Raw genomic sequence first — 18,918 nt, forward strand, 5'->3', positions numbered from 1 at the left:
AACGAAAAAAACCCAATGAAATGTGATAAATAATCACATAATGGACACATGAAAGAAAACCCAAAGACCTTAAAAAGTTTTTTAAAAAATATTATTTTTACACAACGGTCCAAAATAAGCGTGGAAGACTTTCCATAAAGGGAAAAGCAGATTGCTTTCAACAAGAGTGTCACTTTTGATTAATTTTCTGGTTTTAATTAAAAATTTTCCCTACCTTCTTTCTCATGTGTTTACATCACAGTTTGATGCATATGTAATGCACACATATTTTTATAGACAATCTGACAACACTGAACATAATATCAACATGAAACTGTGTCTTCTTCATCCTCATGATCATTACTGTCATCCCCTTTTCGTTAGAGGCTGTGGAAATCACTAAACATGTTAGACAGAAAAAAAAACAGATGCTGTAATGTACGCAAGTACCAACATTTATGAAAGACCCTATTGACAAACACAGTGGAAAGTAGGTGCCCACTTGTGTCCAGAGTGAAAGCTGATCAGTTATCAGTTCTAAAAGGGATCCAGGGCCAGAAGGAGCTGAGAGCCAGCCGCTTTCGATAACATATCGGTCTTATGCGTCAGAACAGGTTGGGATAAAAACGCAGACCTTCCACTGAATCGTCTCTGCACAAGTGACCCATTTTTTCAGCTAATAACAACCTGTAAAAGAGAGTGATAACATCAAAATAGTGAGAAGACACTTGAGGGATGAATTATTGATGAAATAAGGAAAAGGATGTCTCCTGTACCTTTCTTTAGCGAGGAGAACTGACAGTCCCAACAGCTTGGCAAACTCTTCGGCTGTGAGGGAGCCTTTATCAGACACCTGGGAGAGAAAAAAAGAGAAGGAAACCTCAATTAAACCAGATGGATGCTCACCAAAACCACCGCTCTGTGTTGTGGGGGTATTGCCAAAAGCTAAAAATATACAATATTATGCTCTGATTGGGATAAATGTGTCACAGTGAGTTTTTATAGCAAATGTCTCACACTAGAACTGAAGAGGAAAGAAACAAACTATAAAAACTTATTAGAAAGTTTTTTTTTAGTTTTATTTTTAAATGACAATTAAACTATTTTTTCGCCCAAGATACTCATTTTAATAATGCACTGAAGCATTTTATTGTATTTATTAAAGAAAATAAATTATATGATGTAATAAAATTCATTTTACTTGTATCTATATTAATATATATATTAAATCCTAAGTAATCATAATTTTTCTAAACAATCATACATAATTAAAAAAAAGAAACTATACATTACCAGTCAAATGTTTTTGAACAGTATTATTATTATTTTTTAAAGAAGTTTCTTCTGCTCACCAAGCCTAAATTTATTTAATCCAAAGTACAGCAAAAACGGTAAAAAATTAAATATTTTTACTATTTAAAAACTGTTTTCTATTTAATATATTTTAAAATGTAATTTATTCCTGTGATTTCAGTTGAATTGTTAGCATTACTCCAGTCACATGATCTTTCAGAAATCATTCTAATATTCTGATTTGCCCCTCAAAAATGACTTTAAAGGAATAGAAAGTTTAGAAGAACAGCATTTATCTGAAATTTTTTGTAGACATTATAAATGTCTTTATCATCACTTTTGATCAATTTAAAGCATCCTTCCTAAATAAAAGTATTCATTTCTAATTTATATAATGTATTAATGTATATATGACTCCAAGCTTTTTAATAGTATAGTGTATCATTTTACAAAAGCTTTTTATTTCAGATAAATGCTGATCTTTGGATCTTTCCATTCATCAAAGAATCCTGAAAAATGTGCTCAACTGTTTTAAATATTGATAATAACAATAATAATAATAATAATAATAACAATAATAATAATACATGTTTTTAATAGTAAATCAGCATATTAGAAGATCATGTGACACTGAAGACTGGAGTAATGATGCTGAAAATGTAGCTTTGATCACAGGAATAAATTACATTTTAAAATATATTCAAATAGAAAACAGTTATTTAAAATAGTAAAAATATTTAATTAAAAATGTAATGTTTTTGCTGTACTTTGAATAAAATAAATGCAGGCTATAGCAGAACAGACTTAAACATTAAAACATCAAAAACTTTTGACTGGTAGTGTATTTTTTATATTTTGCAATTTTCTTTTTTTAACATTACAGTAAAAACATTTTTGTGGAAACCCTTTTATTAAATTTTCATTATTATTTTTTCAAAAAATGATTCTACAATGAAAAGTATGGTTCTAAAACAGGCTTTATTTAGGCAAAATCTAATTTCTTATTTTAGTGTAAAATATGACCCATTTATGATCTTAACTGCTTTGAGATTAACCTATATACACCAAACTTAATGGTTGATTCAATATAAATAGAGCAAAAATTGCCCCCTCATGTCAAATGAACGTCAAATATGCTTGCTTTGTTTTTTTGAACATTCCTCTCCTTCACCACATCTGTCTTGGACACTTCGAGGATGGAAATTTCTAATCTGATACGCCTCTCATTCCAGCTCTTTGACCTAAAACACCACCCCCAATCACATCTGCTAGCTGTGTCTTGTCCAAAAACACTTTGAAGGTGGGTCATTTCATGCAATTTCTACGAGAATGAAAGGAGAAACTTCTCTCACTCTCCTAACCACAACCATTTAATAGAAGAGGAAGAAATTGGCTGTACAAGTTTGTGGTTATAAATCTGCTCCAATTTCCACTCTACGAACCTGTAATTAAACATGACAGGAAGTTGCCGCACGATGTCTGAACGGCCACATACTGTAAGTGATTTTACAGACAGCACTCACGTTATCTAGAGCTGAGGCAATCATTTCCTCTTCACTGTGGGACTGGAGCTGAACTACCATCACGCCGCTGTCAAATACTCGCAACCTGACAGGGAAAGAAAAATTGTTTATGTTGGTGGCTACACAACCAGACATTATTGCTCAAATGCAACCTAATTGTGGTTTATGAGTCAAATGGTTGTTTTCTTTTCAAAAGTGGTGAATGCAGACAACAGACAGAGGGCGGACATGGGTCCTAAAAACAGGAAGTCTGCCAGGAAGTGGCTGACCGATCCCACGCTGACCCGCTTCGGCCTACAAAGGCTGGCTCGCACAGACACATCCACATTTGCTCACTTTTACTCACGCAAACACACACACACAAATACAAATGCTCACTCACACCCTTACCGTAGAGGAAGCTTTAGGGATTCAAACATCTTGCAGGCGTTTACCAAATCCTCTGGAGAGAGAAGCTGTGAGGAAATTAGCGAGAGAGATTATAGGCCTTGAAAATATCCATCCATGAACGTTTTTCAAAACATTCACCATACATATACAGTCAAGCCCGAAATTATTCATACCTCTGGCAAATTCTGATTTAAAGTTACTTTTATTCAACCAGCAAGTTTTTTTGCCTGGAAATGACACAGGCTTCTCCCAAAATATAATAAGACGATGTACAAGAGGCATCATTGTGGAAAAAAATAATTCTCAGCTTTTATTTACATTTGAACAAAAAGTGGCATGTCCGAAATTATTCATACCCTTTGCAAACTGTTACAGTCTATGGGAAAATCCAAAGTTCTATACCATTCCAAATAGTCCAAGCTGTTCTAAAGCATCCTGATTACCCTGATTCATTGAGAACAGCTGCTTTAATCAACTCAACAGGTGAAAAACAGAAGCTCTCTGCTGTTGGTTTGTGGACAGTCATGGCTAAGACAAAGGAGCTCACTGAGGACCTGCGGCTGCGCATTGTGGCTGCTCACAAGTCAGGAAAGGGCTATAAGACCATATCTAAATGTTTTGAAGTTCCAGTGGCTACAGTGGAAAGTATTACTAAAAAATACAAGACGTTCCACACTGTGAAAAATCTCAGAGGACGTGGTCAGAACCCAAAAGTGACACCTGTGCTGGCCAGGAGGATAGTGAGAGAGGTAAAAAAGAATCCAAGGATCATCACCAAGGCCATCCTGATGAATCTGGGCTCTGCTGGTGGCAACATCTCAAGGCAGACAGTTCAACACTGCACACCGCTGGGTTCCACGGACGCAGACCAAGGAGGACACCACTTCTCTAGATAAGGCACATAAAAGCCCACTTGGCCTTTGCAAATGCTCATCTGGACAAAGAAGAAGACTTCTGGTCTTCTGTTTTATGGTCAGATTAAACAAATTTAATTGTTTGGCCACAATGGTGTAGCCTTCATTTAGCGTAAAAAAGGAGAAGCCTTCAACCCTAAGAACACCATTCCTACTGTCAAACATGGTGGTGGGAACCTATTGTTTTATTTTTTTTTGGGGGGGGGGGGGGGGGGGGTTTGGGCTTATGACAGTAAACGCCACCATGAAAAAAGAGCAATACATCAAAATTCTCAACAACAACAACATCAGGCAGTCTGCAGAGAAACTTGGCCTTATGGCACCAGTGGACATTTCAGCACGACAACGACCCAAAACACACAGCAAAAGTGGTGAAGAAATGGTTAGCAGACAAAAACATTAATGTTTTGCAGTGGCCCAGCCAGAGTCCTGACTTAAATCCAATTGAGAATCTGTGAAGGGAGCTAAAGATCAGGGTGATGGCAAGGAGACCCTCCAACCTGAAAGAGTTGGAGCTCATCTCTAAAGATGAATGGGCAAAAATACCAGTGGAGACATGGAAAAAGCTGGTCAGCAATTATAGGAAGCGTTTGATTGCTGTAATAGCCAGTTAAGGCTTTTCTATTGATTATTGGGAAGGGTATGAATAATTTTGGACATGCCACTTTTTGTTCAAATGTAAATAAAAGATGAGTAATATTTTTTATCCACAATGATGCCTCTTGTACATCGTATTATCTTCTGAGAGACGTCTGTATCATTTCTAATAAAAAAAAATCTTGCTGGTTGAATAAAAGTAACTTTAAATCAGAATTTGCCAGGGGTATGAATAATTTCAGGCTTGACTGTACATATACATGTGTATAAATCACCCTAAAAATGAAAGGTTTTTAAATGTCATTATAATATTTTTTTTTATTTGGCAAGGGTGTATTAATTTGATCAAAAGTGCCAGTAAAGAGATTTAGAATGTTTTAAGAACTTTTTTTTTTTTTCAAAGAAATGTATGAAGGTTTCCACAAAAATGATTTAGCAGTACAACTGTTTTCAACATTGATAATAAATGTTTCTTAAACAGTGAATCAGCATATTTGAATGATTTCTGAAGGATCATGTGACACTGAAGACTGAAGTAATAATGCTGAAAATTCAGCTTTGCTTCACATTACATTATTCATTACCTAACATTATCCACCTTTTATCTGAGTAACCGATGAGCAGCGCCATAATGGATTCTAACGTCCATTTGGGTGCTTTCGTGTTCCGCTCTTCAAAGAAACCAATGTTAAAACAAGGTAAAAAAGATTGACTGAATTGAAACTTTTTCAATATAACTAAGTCTAAAAATGTGCGCGGGTTTAACATTATATTATCAGCTCAGAAAATATGTTAATTTGACTACAAACACCAGAGACCTGAAATGTAAAGCACCGTTCTGATCAGGCAAGATTTCCGCGTTCAGAAAAAGGTGAATTCATTATAAATCAATTTTAAAATATACTGTAATATAAAACAATTATTTGAAATTGTATTTATTGTATTTTTGATTTAAAAACATTTTAAAAATCTTACCTACCCTAAACTTTTGAACTTTTGAATTGTTTTTTTTTTTTAAATGTTCCTCCCCCCTCCAAAAAAATCTGAATTATTAATTCATAAATATCATTACATTCTGGGGAATCACACCACATGACATTTTAGAATCTGAACTCACCTTGATGTCAAACCTTGGTCAAATTATCTTAATGACTATATGACCATAATTGGCAGACAAGCGTTTTTTAATCATTAATAAACAATATATATACTTTTAAATAATTTAAACATTTAAAATCAATGCTAGCATACCCCTGAGATGAACCTGAAAGCTAGTATTACTAAATGTGAAAACATTCTTATAGATGTAGGGGCCTATGATTTCCACCATTCGGAAAATGCAAATGGAATTGCGTAATCCTGTCATAAAAATGGAATTAGCTGTATAACACGAAATGTTTGGATGATTAAAAAGTAGGCCAGTACATTTAAATCAAAACGTGATTTGGACTAAGCTGCAAAAATACTATTTAAATATGAATCCTACATGTTCTGTGTGTTGCTGTGTGAATGAATGGCGCAGATGCGTGGTTTTGTTTACTACACACATACTGAAGTGTGCATGGCAGTGTTTTCAGCCTCTGCAGCCTCAATATATGAGTACATGAACACATAAACATAATCTCTATTACTGTTCTGAGTCACTTCATGAGCATTTTACCATTTCTTTTGAGAAAAACTATTGTCATATGATCATAAAACAGAAACTTAAAGGTCTTAAAAGTTCAGTTTAACTTGAAGAAATGGTGACAGAAAATGAGTTAATGTAATGATAGTACTACTAATAATAAACTTAATAAAACATTGTTTTTTTAAGGAATATTTACCATAAGAAAATATTTACCAGAATTTATATACCAGAAAAATGTATAAACATGGTTTTTCTGAGAAAAAAAAATAAATAAATAAATAAATAAATAAATATTAACAATAAATTCATTTTTTTTTAAATCAATCAATTAGAGATGGTTTTGATTATAAAAAAAATAACAAAACCATTAAAATGGACTCCAGAAAAATGTCTTATAAAATGTTTTTTTTTGTTAAACTTTTGATAATTGCAGTGTAAGTGTAAGTTTGTGCAATTGTGTAATTAATTACACTTTTTAAATTTAACATTAAAATTCAGAAAAATGAAAATAGAAAAAACGGAATTTGGAAAGAAATAAAACTGATGCAAACCAAACTAATGCCATCACAATCGCATTTAAAGTGAGAGCTTGCTCTCTACTCTCCAGATGGCTGTGCCATCATCAGCTTCTCTCTTAATGCTGCTGGGAAAAAGATCAGGATCAAATCTGATTAACTCAATGACAAGACACACCAATGTGTCCAACTTCATCTTACCTCCATTCCACGGGCTCTGTTAACCAAACAGTACACTTCAGTGAGGGCCATCATTCCTCCACGCTCCTATAGAAAGAATAACAAAGAACAATAGAGGAAGCGTAAGGAAGGAAGGTTAATATCGCCAAGTATGTCATAAGTAAGACAGAATGTAAAGCCATTTTCAACTTTACATCATCTAAACTAACTTTACATCTTCATAATTAATACACAGCTACTTACCAAATAAACTGACAAATACATATAAAATATTTATTGGAGTTGCAAAATGAGGAGCAACACATGAAAATACCACACCTAAACACTACTGTTCATAAGTTTGTGGTCAGAAAATTTGGTTCAATGTTTTTGAAAAGAGTCTCTTATGCTAACCATTTTTTTTTATTAAAAATACAGTAAAATACAGCAACATTGTAAAATATTATTACAATTTAAAATAACTGTTTTCAATTTTAATATATTTTAAAATGCATGTCATGGTAAAGTTGAATTTTCAGCATCATTATCCAGTCTTCAGTGTCACATGTTCCGTCAGAAATCATTGTAATCTGCTAATTTGCTGCTCAAGCACCATTTCTTCTTATTATTATCAATGTTGTAATGTCTTTGATGAGCAAAAAATTCAAAAGAATGACATTTATCTGAAACAAAAATCTTTTGTAACTTTTGAACGGTGGTGTATATATGCAGATGGCCATTCAAAGCTGTTTTATAAGCATAATTGAAATTAATATATAAAAACACACAGTTTATTACCTCCAGTGGGGCCTGCAGCATGTCTCCCAGCTGTTTGGCAAGTTGGATGTGGTACTGTGTGCCTGAGCCGTGCGTCTCTCTGGTCACTGGGTTGGCTATGCCCATACTTAGCAAATAAGACTTGAAGCGGATAGTCTGTTGGATGGCGCACAAAACAAACATGACAAATTTAATTGCAGCTCTATACTAGCCATACATAATAACTCAAAAACAAATGAGCAAGCCTGGCTGTTACAGCCTACTAACAATGCTGAGAAATTCCAGTTTTAGCATGTGAACTTCAAAATTTCTACAGACGGAACAAAACATGCAAAGTTTTTCCTCGTCTGATTGTAGACTTCTGTAATAACGGGTTATTTTCTGTGCAATAAATATTTGTCTATTTGGATGCAATGCTGCACTTAAGAAACACAGTGGCTCTCAATCTTGGCTGCTTTTCAGCTCAATTCTAGGTTCTATTTATGTCTCATTTCCTCGGCCTCAGTGCCCCTGTATAAAGTGTATGTTGCGAGTGACCGGGATTTCTGAACTCTTTGTGGATTACACTGCCAATGTTTGCCAAGCTTTGGATTTACGGACACCCCACTGAGCCAGAGAACATGGCACATATGTACATAATCAAATCCATTATTTTATTAAAGTGAGAAGGACTTATATCTAATCGTTTCGAAGCATATCTGTGCATACGGAGACCAAATAAAACAAAACAGATAAGTATAACAATACATATAACAGCTGTTATCTACATGCAATCTAAGAAAGCCTATTAACTTAAGCAGGATCAAAGCAGTAATTGACTGAGAAGGAAACAGCCTTATAAGGCTCTTCTTACAAGTTCATATCCGTATACACTACTGTTTAAAAGTTTGGGGTCAGTGACTTTAAAAAAAAATGAACAGTTTTATTCAGCATGGATGCATTAAGGGATATTATTCACCCAAAAAATGAAAATTACCCCATGATTTACTGATCCTCAAGCCATCCTAGGTGTATATGACTTTTTTCTTTCAGACAAATACAATTGGAGTTATATTAAAAATATTGTGGCTCTTCCAAGCTTTATAATGGCAGTGAATGGTTGTTGAGATTTTGAAACCCAATAAAGTGCATCCATTAATCATAAGAAGTACTCCACACAGCTCCAGGGGGTAATAAATGCCATCTGAAGCAAAACGATGTGTTTGTACGAAAAAATACATATTTAAAACTATATAAACTGTAATATCTAGCTTCCGCTAACTGTCGTACACACGTTCACGAAAGAGTGGCGTTCCAGTGGATGACGTAAGATGTAGGTGAATGCAGTGACGAGTGCAGAAGCGAAGAGGAGAGAGTAAAACAAAACACAGGTCAAAAATTTGAAGTACAAAATGACGATTTGTAAAGAAAAATGGCTTCCAATAAAAGCCAAGAGGAGACTAGTTTTCCTTTGCTGTAAACAAAATTAGTTCTCATCAACCTAGCATATTCTCACTGGAGCTTACGCTAAATCCTATGTCATCCACTGGAACACCATTCTCTTGTGAACGTGTGCAGTTAGCGGAAACTAGAGATTACTGTTTATAAAGTTTTAAATATGGATATTTTTCTTATAAAAACACATCAATATGCTTCGGAAGGCCTGAGCCCCCCAGAGCCGTGTGGAGTACTTTTTATGATGGATGGATGCACTATTTTGGACTTCAAAATCTAAACACCCATTCGCTGCCATTATAAAGCTGGGAAGAGCCAGGATATTTTTTTAATGTAACTCTGACTGTATTGACCTGAAAGAAGAAAGTCATATACATATAGGATGGCTTGAGGGTGAATAAATCAGAGAGTAACTTTAATTTTTGGGTGAACTATTCCTTCAAATCAATCAAAAGTGATAAAGACTTTACATTGTTTAAAAAATTTAGTAAGTAAGTAAATGCTGAACTTTGGAAGTTTCTATTTATCAAAAAACCCCGAAAAAAATGTACCACAGTTTCCACAAAATATTAATCAGCACAACTGTTATCAAAATTGATAATAATAGGAAATGTGTTTTCCGCAATAATTAGTAATTCAGCATATCAGAATTATTTCTGATGGATCATGTGACACTCAAGATTGTAGTAATGATGCTGAAAATTCGTCTTTGCTATCACATGAATAAATTACGTTCTAAAATATATTCAAATAAAAACAGTTATTTTAAATTGTAATAATATTTCACAGTATTACCAGGGGTGCACATACGTTTTTTAGCCTGGTTCTCATAAGAGTACCTGGAGATTTGGTTTGGTCCTCACACTACACATAGTCTGACCCATTAAATATAACTCTAAAAAGATGTATAATAGTGATAATAATATCATTGGATTTAATAAAAAAAAAAAATATATATATATATATTTTTTTTTTCAATAAAATTTATTTTATGTTTTAAAATAAAAAGGGAGTATTAAATAAAAATACAATTATTTTATACTAAACCTAATTTCATTGTTTCCAAACCTAAATTAGCAAGCTTTTACTTTGGCGGGTTGCTGGCAAGTAATTATACAAACTCTGGGTTTAGTGCTTCTGATTAAAGAGTGTTTAGCGACTGAAATGTCACATTTTTGCGTTGTTCTTTGAAAACGGCATGCTTTCATTACAAATAGAAATCTTATACAGTATTACAGTTTGTCGATCTAAAATGGTAATTGTGCATTAACAGCTGCAACTATGTCGGTACGCAAATGCGCACTCTGAACTTATTTACACAATGCATTTTCTTATTTTGGTCGTGCATGCGGACCTGCGGACCACTTATGTGCACCCCTGAATATTACTGTTTTTACCGTATTTTTGATCAAATATTTGCAGCCTTGCTGAACTTAAGACACTTCTTTTAAGAAACGTTAAAACAATTCTTACTGCCCCAAACTTTTGAACAGTAATGTATAAAATCCAGTTTTAGAATATGACTGGCTAATGCCAAATATCTCAGCCAATCACATTATGACTTATGACACACTGGTGCTTTAGAAAACCAAGTACCTCAGGGTTTTTAAGCTCACCTCATCTTCTGTGATGTCACCCTGTTTGTCTTTGATTTTGTTGGCAATGGATTTGGAGAGTTCCACCATCTCTTTGGCCTGCAGGGAAAGATAGTGATTTGCTGAATCAAGGCTGATAAACCTGACCATGGCTGTATTGTGCATGATAACAGGCCGACCCACCGACCTACTGAGTGACTGACCTTTTCCATTAGTTTACTGAGATCCTCAAAGGCCTGAAAGAAAAGAGAGATATTAGAATAGAAACATGAAAGAAATTATATCCAAAACACCCCTTTATCAAGAGCCAAAATCACCTGTAAATCACTGGGTGTGCCCACACCTAACAGGATATCCCATCACTGTGCACTCTCTTTTTATCTTCCATTATAGCTGTGCCAGGAAGCTAATCAGAGCTATGAGGTCATCTAGCATTAAAAACAGGGTCCCGCTTTTTTTTTTTTTTACATCAGGGGCCCCTCAAAAGGGGGCCACGGTGCCCACTGCCTGATTATCTCAAGCTGGTATCCCAGTGCTGTGTGTTAGATATGACTACCTGTCAGTCTGTTTCTCTTTCTTACCTCAGAAATGTTTTTATCTGTCTCTTTTCTTTTCTCCTCCAACTTCCGTTCAATACCCACAATCCCCACTGCGCGTGTCCTTCCTCCCTACAGAACCACAGAGAGCAGGAGGAAAAATGTTATTGAGCCTCACTCTTTGTTAAACATGCACACGCACAAACAATAACTCAAAAAGCATGCAAACAAATAACAAAGGAACAGGAAGGAAAGGGTTTGCCCAGGGGTTACTGCTTCAGGGTCATGGCTTGTTCTCTACAAGACACAATCTTTAAAAAAAATAAAAATAAACACAACGTTGCAATAAATACAATGTTGCAAGCTATCCATCACATACAATAAATCAACGTATCCAAAGTAAAACAACATTTGTAAATATCTGAGCAGCATTATGTCACAAATGACAAATAGCAAACATTATTACAGTGCCACCATGAGGATGTAATAAGCACTGCATCGTTATTTATTCAAAACAGAATCAAGATTTATTTTATTCTGAACAGTTATCATATCCCTGCAGTAGGTAAGTTAAGAAAACCATAAAGTTAAAAGTTAGATTTATTAAATTTATTGAATTTATTAAATTCAAATAATTAAATAAATAATGTCGCTAATTCAAAATAATATCCATATTTAATGGTTGCATTACTGAAAAAAATTATTAAAAATGTGTGTGTGTGTGTGTGTGTGTGTGTGTGTGTGTGTATATATATATATTAGGGCCGGGACTTTAACGCGTTAATTTAGATTAATTAATTACACAAAAATAACGCGTTAATTTTTTTTAACGCATTTTAATCGCACTTATTTTTGCACTGCGGAACGTTTCTCACTGGATAAGTTTTGGCGGACCGATTATACTGGAGCACCAACTAGCGTTCAGACAAAAAACAAACCACAGTGAACATGGGCAAAGAAGCTGATGAGACCGCTTTGGTTGGCCCTGTGGATGGGAAATTTTGTTATAAAAAACGAATGGATGAAAGCGTCGATAAGAGCATGGTTGTGTGCAAGCTATGCAACAAGGAATTCGCATCTCACCGCAGGACATCGAGCCTATTGCTACACTTAATGGCAATATTGCACTGGTCTGTTGGACTTGGTTGAACAAAAATAAACTATATTTTGTTGCTTAAGCTTATGTATTCAGTCATTCAATGGTATAATTAAAAATCCATATGAAAAAAAATCTTACTCTTCACTGTTCTCAGGTCAAATATTTATATGCGATTAAAATGCGATTAATTTCGATTAATTAATTACAAAGCCTCTAATTAATTAGATTAATTTTTTTAATCGAGTCCCAGCCCTAATATATATATATATATATATATATATATATATATATGTGTGTGTGTGAGCAATATCACACGAGTAGCCTTGAGATATGGCCGTATATCGGCACAGTTGTGATTCGCCGTAGGCCGAGTGCCGTAGGTAATCACAGAGTGCTGATATTTATACAACAGTTCATTCTGGTTCTCAAATCTGATTGGTTGAGAACCGTGAGATATTCTACTGGTATCGCTACAGGAACGCCCTTTCACAATTTTGTATCACTCCGCTTGTTCTAGCCGGGTCTGTTTTGTTTCTGAGTGTCATGGTGGACGTCCAAATCCCATATCATTTTTATAAATAATACTCTTTTTGTGTCACGGAGTGTAGTTTTAAGAGGTTTTCAGGCGAGAATGTACTTGTTTATAGTTCAAATATGCAGTTTGTTAATAAAGATAACGTCTGTTTGAAAATTTGCTTTGTCGGTTTTGGACGTGCGACACCCATATCGTCAGGGGGCGTTCTGCACTCATCAATCCGCTCAAGAGCGCTCTCACCACGGCCAGATCTTCAGGAATTTACCGCTGGCTCTGCTCTCTGTAGTGGTCACACATGACATGTAATTCGTTATGGGTATTCGTGATGGTGATTTTAGTTAACGTTACATTGTTCCGCCTTTAGATGGCGACAAGAGATCGTGTTATGAGTGAGCAGTTAATAGTGACTTTGGGACTTTAAAACTGAACAGTTAAGCGGAAGTTATTTTTAGCTTCAACAACAGCTTGCTACAGCGAATAAATGCACTGAGCAGCAAAATCACCCTTAATAGATGAACAGATATTAACGCTTTCTTCAGTAAACATTCAAACTAATGCCATATCATCATGAATATGAATAATGAATGCTCTATCAGATGCAGGTAAGTTAATCACACGCTCAGTCCATCTCTCTCTCATACATGATACAGTGAGGTTTTAATGCAGTAATACAATAGGCTTTCAATGAAGCAACTCAACATTCCTTCGTTACTAGTTCTAAAGTGACGTTTTGGAATTAGTAACGAAGCTTATGCTCAGCTGATCAACTGTCAAACTTTGATTTGAATTTGTGGCGGAAGGAATAGTTCGCACAATAGAGGGCTTTTAAAGACACTCCGTTGTTATTTTGTTTATGCATTTACACACTCGTGCCGTCGAACTGTTGTATAAACGCAATATCACACTCGTAGACTTGACTTCAGCCTTGCGGCCTCGTGCCTATGGCGAATCACAACCGTGCCGATATACAGCCATATCTCAAGTCTACCAGTGTGATATTGCTCATATAGATAGATAGATAGATAGATAGATAGATAGATAGATAGATAGATAGATAGATAGATAGATAGATAGATAGATAGATAGATAGATAGATAGATAGATAGATAGATAGATAGATAGATAGATAGATAGAGAGTTACAATGTTATTGTTAGTAAAAACTAAAATTCCTAAAATAATGTAACTGAAATAAAGCTGAAATAAAATAAAATAAAATATAAAAAAATGATTTAAATTAAATTACAAATGCTGCTTTGGCAACTAACAGAAATAAATAAATTGCAAAATTTAAAAGTTTAAATTTGATAAGTTAAATCACTTAAATTTTTACTTGTTTCCGTAAAAATTATTTCAGTAAAATTATTAAAAACAAAACTGACTTAAAAAAGGCAGATTAATATAAAATAAAGCTAAATAGAAATAATACAATGAAACAAATTAAAATCACAAAAGTACATAACACAATTACTAAAACAAACTAAATTTGAAATTAAACTTAAAAGTACAATAATAAAAACGTAGTTAAAAATATTAATAATTATATAAAATCAGACAAATAACTAAAATATACAAATAAATATACTACTAACACTGGATAGTTATGATTGTTTTTAAGCTATATTTACATATTTTATAGAATTTACCTAAATCTATTCAACGCATATATATATATATATATATATATATATATATATATATATTCACTACCAGTCAAAAGTTTTTGAACAGTAAGATTTCTAATGTTTTTTTTTAATTTCTTCTGCTCCCCAAGCCTGCATTTATTTGATCCAAAGTACAGCAAAAACAGTAAAATTTACATTTTTATTTATTTAAAATAACAGTTTTCTATATGAAGACATTTTTAAAATGTAATTTATTCCTGTGACTTCAAAGCTACATTTTTAGCATCATTGCTCCAGTCTTCAGTGTCACATGATCCTTATAAAGCTCAAAAGAACAGCAATTATCTGAAATAGAAATCTTTTATTACATTATAAATGTCCCTTTTGATCAAATTAAAGCATCCTTGCTAAACAAAAGTATTTATTTCTATAATTTCTTTCCAAAAAAAAAAAAAAAGATTATACTGATTCCAAGCTTTTGAATGGTATAGTGTGTATATATAACCTTTTTATTTCAGATAAATGCTGATCTATGGATGATTTCTGAAGGGTCATGTGACCCTGAAGACTAGAGTAACAATGCTGAAAATTTAGCTTTAATCACAGGAACAAACTACATTTTAAAATATATTCAAAAAGAAAGCAGTTGTTTTAAATAGTACAAATATTTTACAATATTACTGCTGTTGCTGTTTTTTTTTTTAAATCAAACAAATGCAAGCTTGGTGAGCAGAAGAAAATTCTCTAAAACATTAAAAATCTTACTGTTCAAAAACTTTTAACTAGTAGTGTATAAAAAAAAAAGTATTATTAAAAAATAAATAAATAACAAAACAAAACCTTATAATGTATCACTCAAAGTTTCAGTTTAAGCTGACCTTGGGTCCTATTCCTGTGGGGATGGGCTGTGAGACAGGTGTATTCTCCCATCGCTTCTGAGTCATCTCTTCAGTCAGACGTCTGTAAAACTAAACCCCAAAACAAAGCACAAGTTACTTTATTTACACCTTTCTAGCACTTCAACCCTGCTCCTCTCTAAATGTCATGACTGCTTATAGTGCATGCTTCAAACAGTATTAAGCCAGATTTAGTGGAGCAATAAGCTCCATGTACATGGAAGCAGAACTAATCTATGCATCGTCATCAGTTGAAACATTTTTGTGACATCACTCCTTAAGTTACTGACCTCAATCTGCCCATGTTCCTTGAAGGACAGCTTTATATAAGAGTACTTGCTCTGCTGGTAAGGACCCGGCTCCTTATTTTCTGGGGCTGGGTGCAGGTGAATGACAATCTTGGCACTGCAGGTTGGAAAGGTAACAGTTTATATTAGTGCTATCAAACTATTAATCGCATCGAAAATAAAAGTGTTCGTTTACATAATATATTTGACAGCCAGTTCTACCGGCTTTACTGACAAGATGCGCATTGGATATTGCATGCGAGATATTGTGCAGCCCTAGTTTATATACACTAAAAAAATGCTTTTCTAACTTTGATTTTTTTGTCTTGTTTCCAGCCAAAATATCTAAAAATTCTTAAATCAAGAAGGATTTTCTAGACGAGTAAAAATTATTGTCTTGTTTTCAGAAAAAACAAGTCAAAATTAAGTGTGTTTTTGCTTGAAACAAGAAAAATATTCTTGTTTTCTGTCTGAAATAAGATTTATTTTCTTACCCCATTGGAAGATTATTTTGCTTGTTCTAAGCAAAAAAGCAATTAATTTTGGCTTGGTGTTTTTTTTTTTTTAAAACAAGAAAATAATTTTTACTCATCTAGAAAATCCATCTTGATTTAAGAATTTTCAGATATTTTGGCTGGAAACAAGACAAAAAATCTGAATAAGAAAAGCATTTTCTGCAGTGTACATATAAATTAATGTGATGACGTTTCCAATATTATTATAGCATGCTACACACTTCAGCATTCATTGTTGTTAAAATGCAGTCACCTCTTTCCGATGCCTGCTGCTTGCTCCTCAAAGAATAGAACCTGTGACAAGGGTATGCATATACAGCATTCCTACAAAGAAATTTGAGATTTTAGACATTGTTCTTCATTTAAAGCAAAAGAACATTTAGGAGTGAGAAAAAAAAGTTTAACACACTACCAGTCAACGTTTTTAATGTTTTTTTTTAAAGAAGTCTCTTCTGCTCACCAAGCTTGCTTTTATTTGATCCAAAGTACAACAAAAACTGTAGAAATTTTGAAATATTTTTACTATTTATAATACCTGTTTCTATTTGAATATATTTTCAAATGTAATTAATTCCTGTGATTTCAAAGATGAATTTTTAGCATCATTAATCCAGTCACATGATCCTTCAAAAATCATTCCAATATTCTGATTTGCTACTCAAAAACATTTATTATTGTTAAAAACAGCGAGTAGAATTTTTTATTTTTTTACTTTCATGAAAAGAAAGTTCAGACGAACAGCAGTTATCTGAAACATCTTTTGTAACGTCGCTTTTGATTAATTTGAAGCATCCTTGCTAAACAGAAGTATTCGTTTCTATAATTGATTTCCAAATAAATCAATAAAAATTATAGATTTGAATGGTATAAAAAGCTTTTTACTTCAAATAAATGCTGATCTTTGAATCTTTCAATTAATCAAAGAATCCTGAAAACTGTATTTTAACTGTTTTAAATATTAATTTAAAAAAATTATATTTTTTTTTTAAGAAAAAAAAGAAAGAAAGAAAGAAAGAAAGAAAGAAAGAAAGAAAGAAAGAAAGAAAGAAAGCGGAAGAAACCTGGGAAAGACAGGAAGTTACAAAGGAAGAGGAAACAATTTTGAAAAAAAAATGAAAAAAGTGGGAAAGAAGTAGTAATGGAGAAAATGGGGGAAATGAAGCAGAAAAGGAAAAATGGGTAAAGAAATAAAGCTTGCAGGGATGAGAGAAAAAAAAGAAAAGAAAAGAAAAGAAAAGAAAAGAAAGAGTTAACAGGAAGAAACCTGGGAAAGACAGGAAGCTAAAAAGGAAGAGGAAACAATTTGTAAAAAAGGAAGAAATAGTGGGGAAAAAAATGGAGAAAAATAAACTGAAAAGGAAAAATAGGAAAAGAAAGAAAGAAAAAGAAAAAGTAACAGGAAGAAACCTAGGAAAGAAAGAAAGAAAGTTGAAAATGCAGGAAAGAAACTATATGTAAGAAGGGATAGTTTAAGAAAGAAACCGGGAAAGACGAGAGGAAAGTTAGAACGAAAGGAAGCTAAAAAGGAAAAGGAAAAATTAGGGAAAAAGGCGAAAAAATAAGTGGGGAAAAAAGAAAGAAAGAATGTGGGGGAGAAAAGGAAGAAAAGAAAGAAGGAAAAGCCTCTTTCTCATTTAATATATATATATATTAAATAGCAAATCAGCATATTAGAATGATTTCTGAAGGATTGTGTGACACTGAAGACTGAAGTAATGATGCTGAAAATATAGATTTGATCACAGGAATAAATTACATTTTAAAATATATTCAAATAGAAAACAGTTTTTTTTAAATAGTATAAATATTGTATTTTGGATCACATAAATGCAGGCTTGGTGAGCAGAAAAGACTAATTTAAAAAACTTGACTGATTGTGTAAGTTAAGAAATTGGACATGAGTTAATGTATGAACAAGAAAAAGATATACATGATTCTTCTGGTCTCTCCAGAGAAGGCGATGGGTACTGAGAAGAACGACTCCCACATCAAGTTTAGCCTGTCAATGAGGAAAAATTTAAATGTGGAACATTATTACACACTATTCAAGCAATGCATATCTTATAATATCATTTTATATTAACAAATTTCTAATTCTAAAATTTATTTCTACCAGCAACAAGAAAACGAAACGATATTATCTAAAATACACATGCGTTCAGCTGTAACGTTTGCATCATTGTCAGTATCACATGGTTGTCATTCTATAACTTTTACGTTAGTTAAATCCACACTATTTACGAAAAAAAATACCTTGTCATCACCATCGTAAAGTCTCACTCCTCTTTGCTGAATTACTAACGTTTCGTTCATCTCAAGTAGCCCATTTGTCCAAACAAATCTGTCCATTTTTTATCAAAACAAAACAAGTTAACAGAACTAGAGCATATTATACATTACGCTACAGCTGTTTACTTCCGCCTAGGAGTCCGGGAACGCGCCTGATGGAAAAATACGACAATCCGTTTACAACTTCCCTCTGCGCATTCCTTTATTGTGTGTTATATAAAGTCATACAAATAAACTTAACAATGTCCATTTTATTTTAAATGTCCTATTAAGAGTGTTTTATATCTAGCTAATTTGTTTGTTATCGTTATAAAGAATTGTCAATATTTGT

General features: G+C 33.3%; 1 protein-coding gene across 1 annotated transcript; it reads right to left on the bottom strand.

Moving 5' to 3' along the window:
* Nucleotides 1-74: 74 nt before the first annotated feature.
* On the bottom strand, nucleotides 75-18,789 carry vps36 (vacuolar protein sorting 36 homolog). Its single transcript, XM_073829725.1, has 14 exons — nucleotides 18,552-18,789; nucleotides 18,229-18,297; nucleotides 16,552-16,622; nucleotides 15,787-15,901; nucleotides 15,479-15,568; nucleotides 11,388-11,474; nucleotides 11,010-11,042; nucleotides 10,828-10,905; nucleotides 7,799-7,933; nucleotides 7,043-7,108; nucleotides 3,186-3,250; nucleotides 2,796-2,880; nucleotides 756-832; nucleotides 75-666 (listed from the first exon to the last, which is right to left on the bottom strand). The coding sequence occupies exons 1-14, from the start codon at nucleotides 18,645-18,647 to the stop codon at nucleotides 585-587; spliced, it is 1,149 nt and encodes a 382-aa protein (XP_073685826.1). The 5' UTR covers nucleotides 18,648-18,789; the 3' UTR covers nucleotides 75-584.
* Nucleotides 18,790-18,918: the final 129 nt, after the last annotated feature.

The sequence above is a fragment of the Garra rufa genome, chromosome 23 (genome assembly GCF_049309525.1).
Source record: "Garra rufa chromosome 23, GarRuf1.0, whole genome shotgun sequence".
NCBI lineage: Eukaryota > Metazoa > Chordata > Actinopteri > Cypriniformes > Cyprinidae > Garra > Garra rufa.

Coding starts and splice junctions, on each gene's coding strand:
- vps36 (XM_073829725.1), bottom strand. CDS start 18,647: ATGGACAGATTTGTTTGGACAAATGGGCTACTTGAGATGAACGAAACG. Junction 18,298..18,551: donor TTTACGATGGTGATGACAAG/GTATTTTTTTTC, acceptor CCTCATTGACAG/GCTAAACTTGATGTGGGAGT. Junction 11,043..11,387: donor CAGATAAAAACATTTCTGAG/GTAAGAAAGAGA, acceptor CTTTTCTTTCAG/GCCTTTGAGGATCTCAGTAA.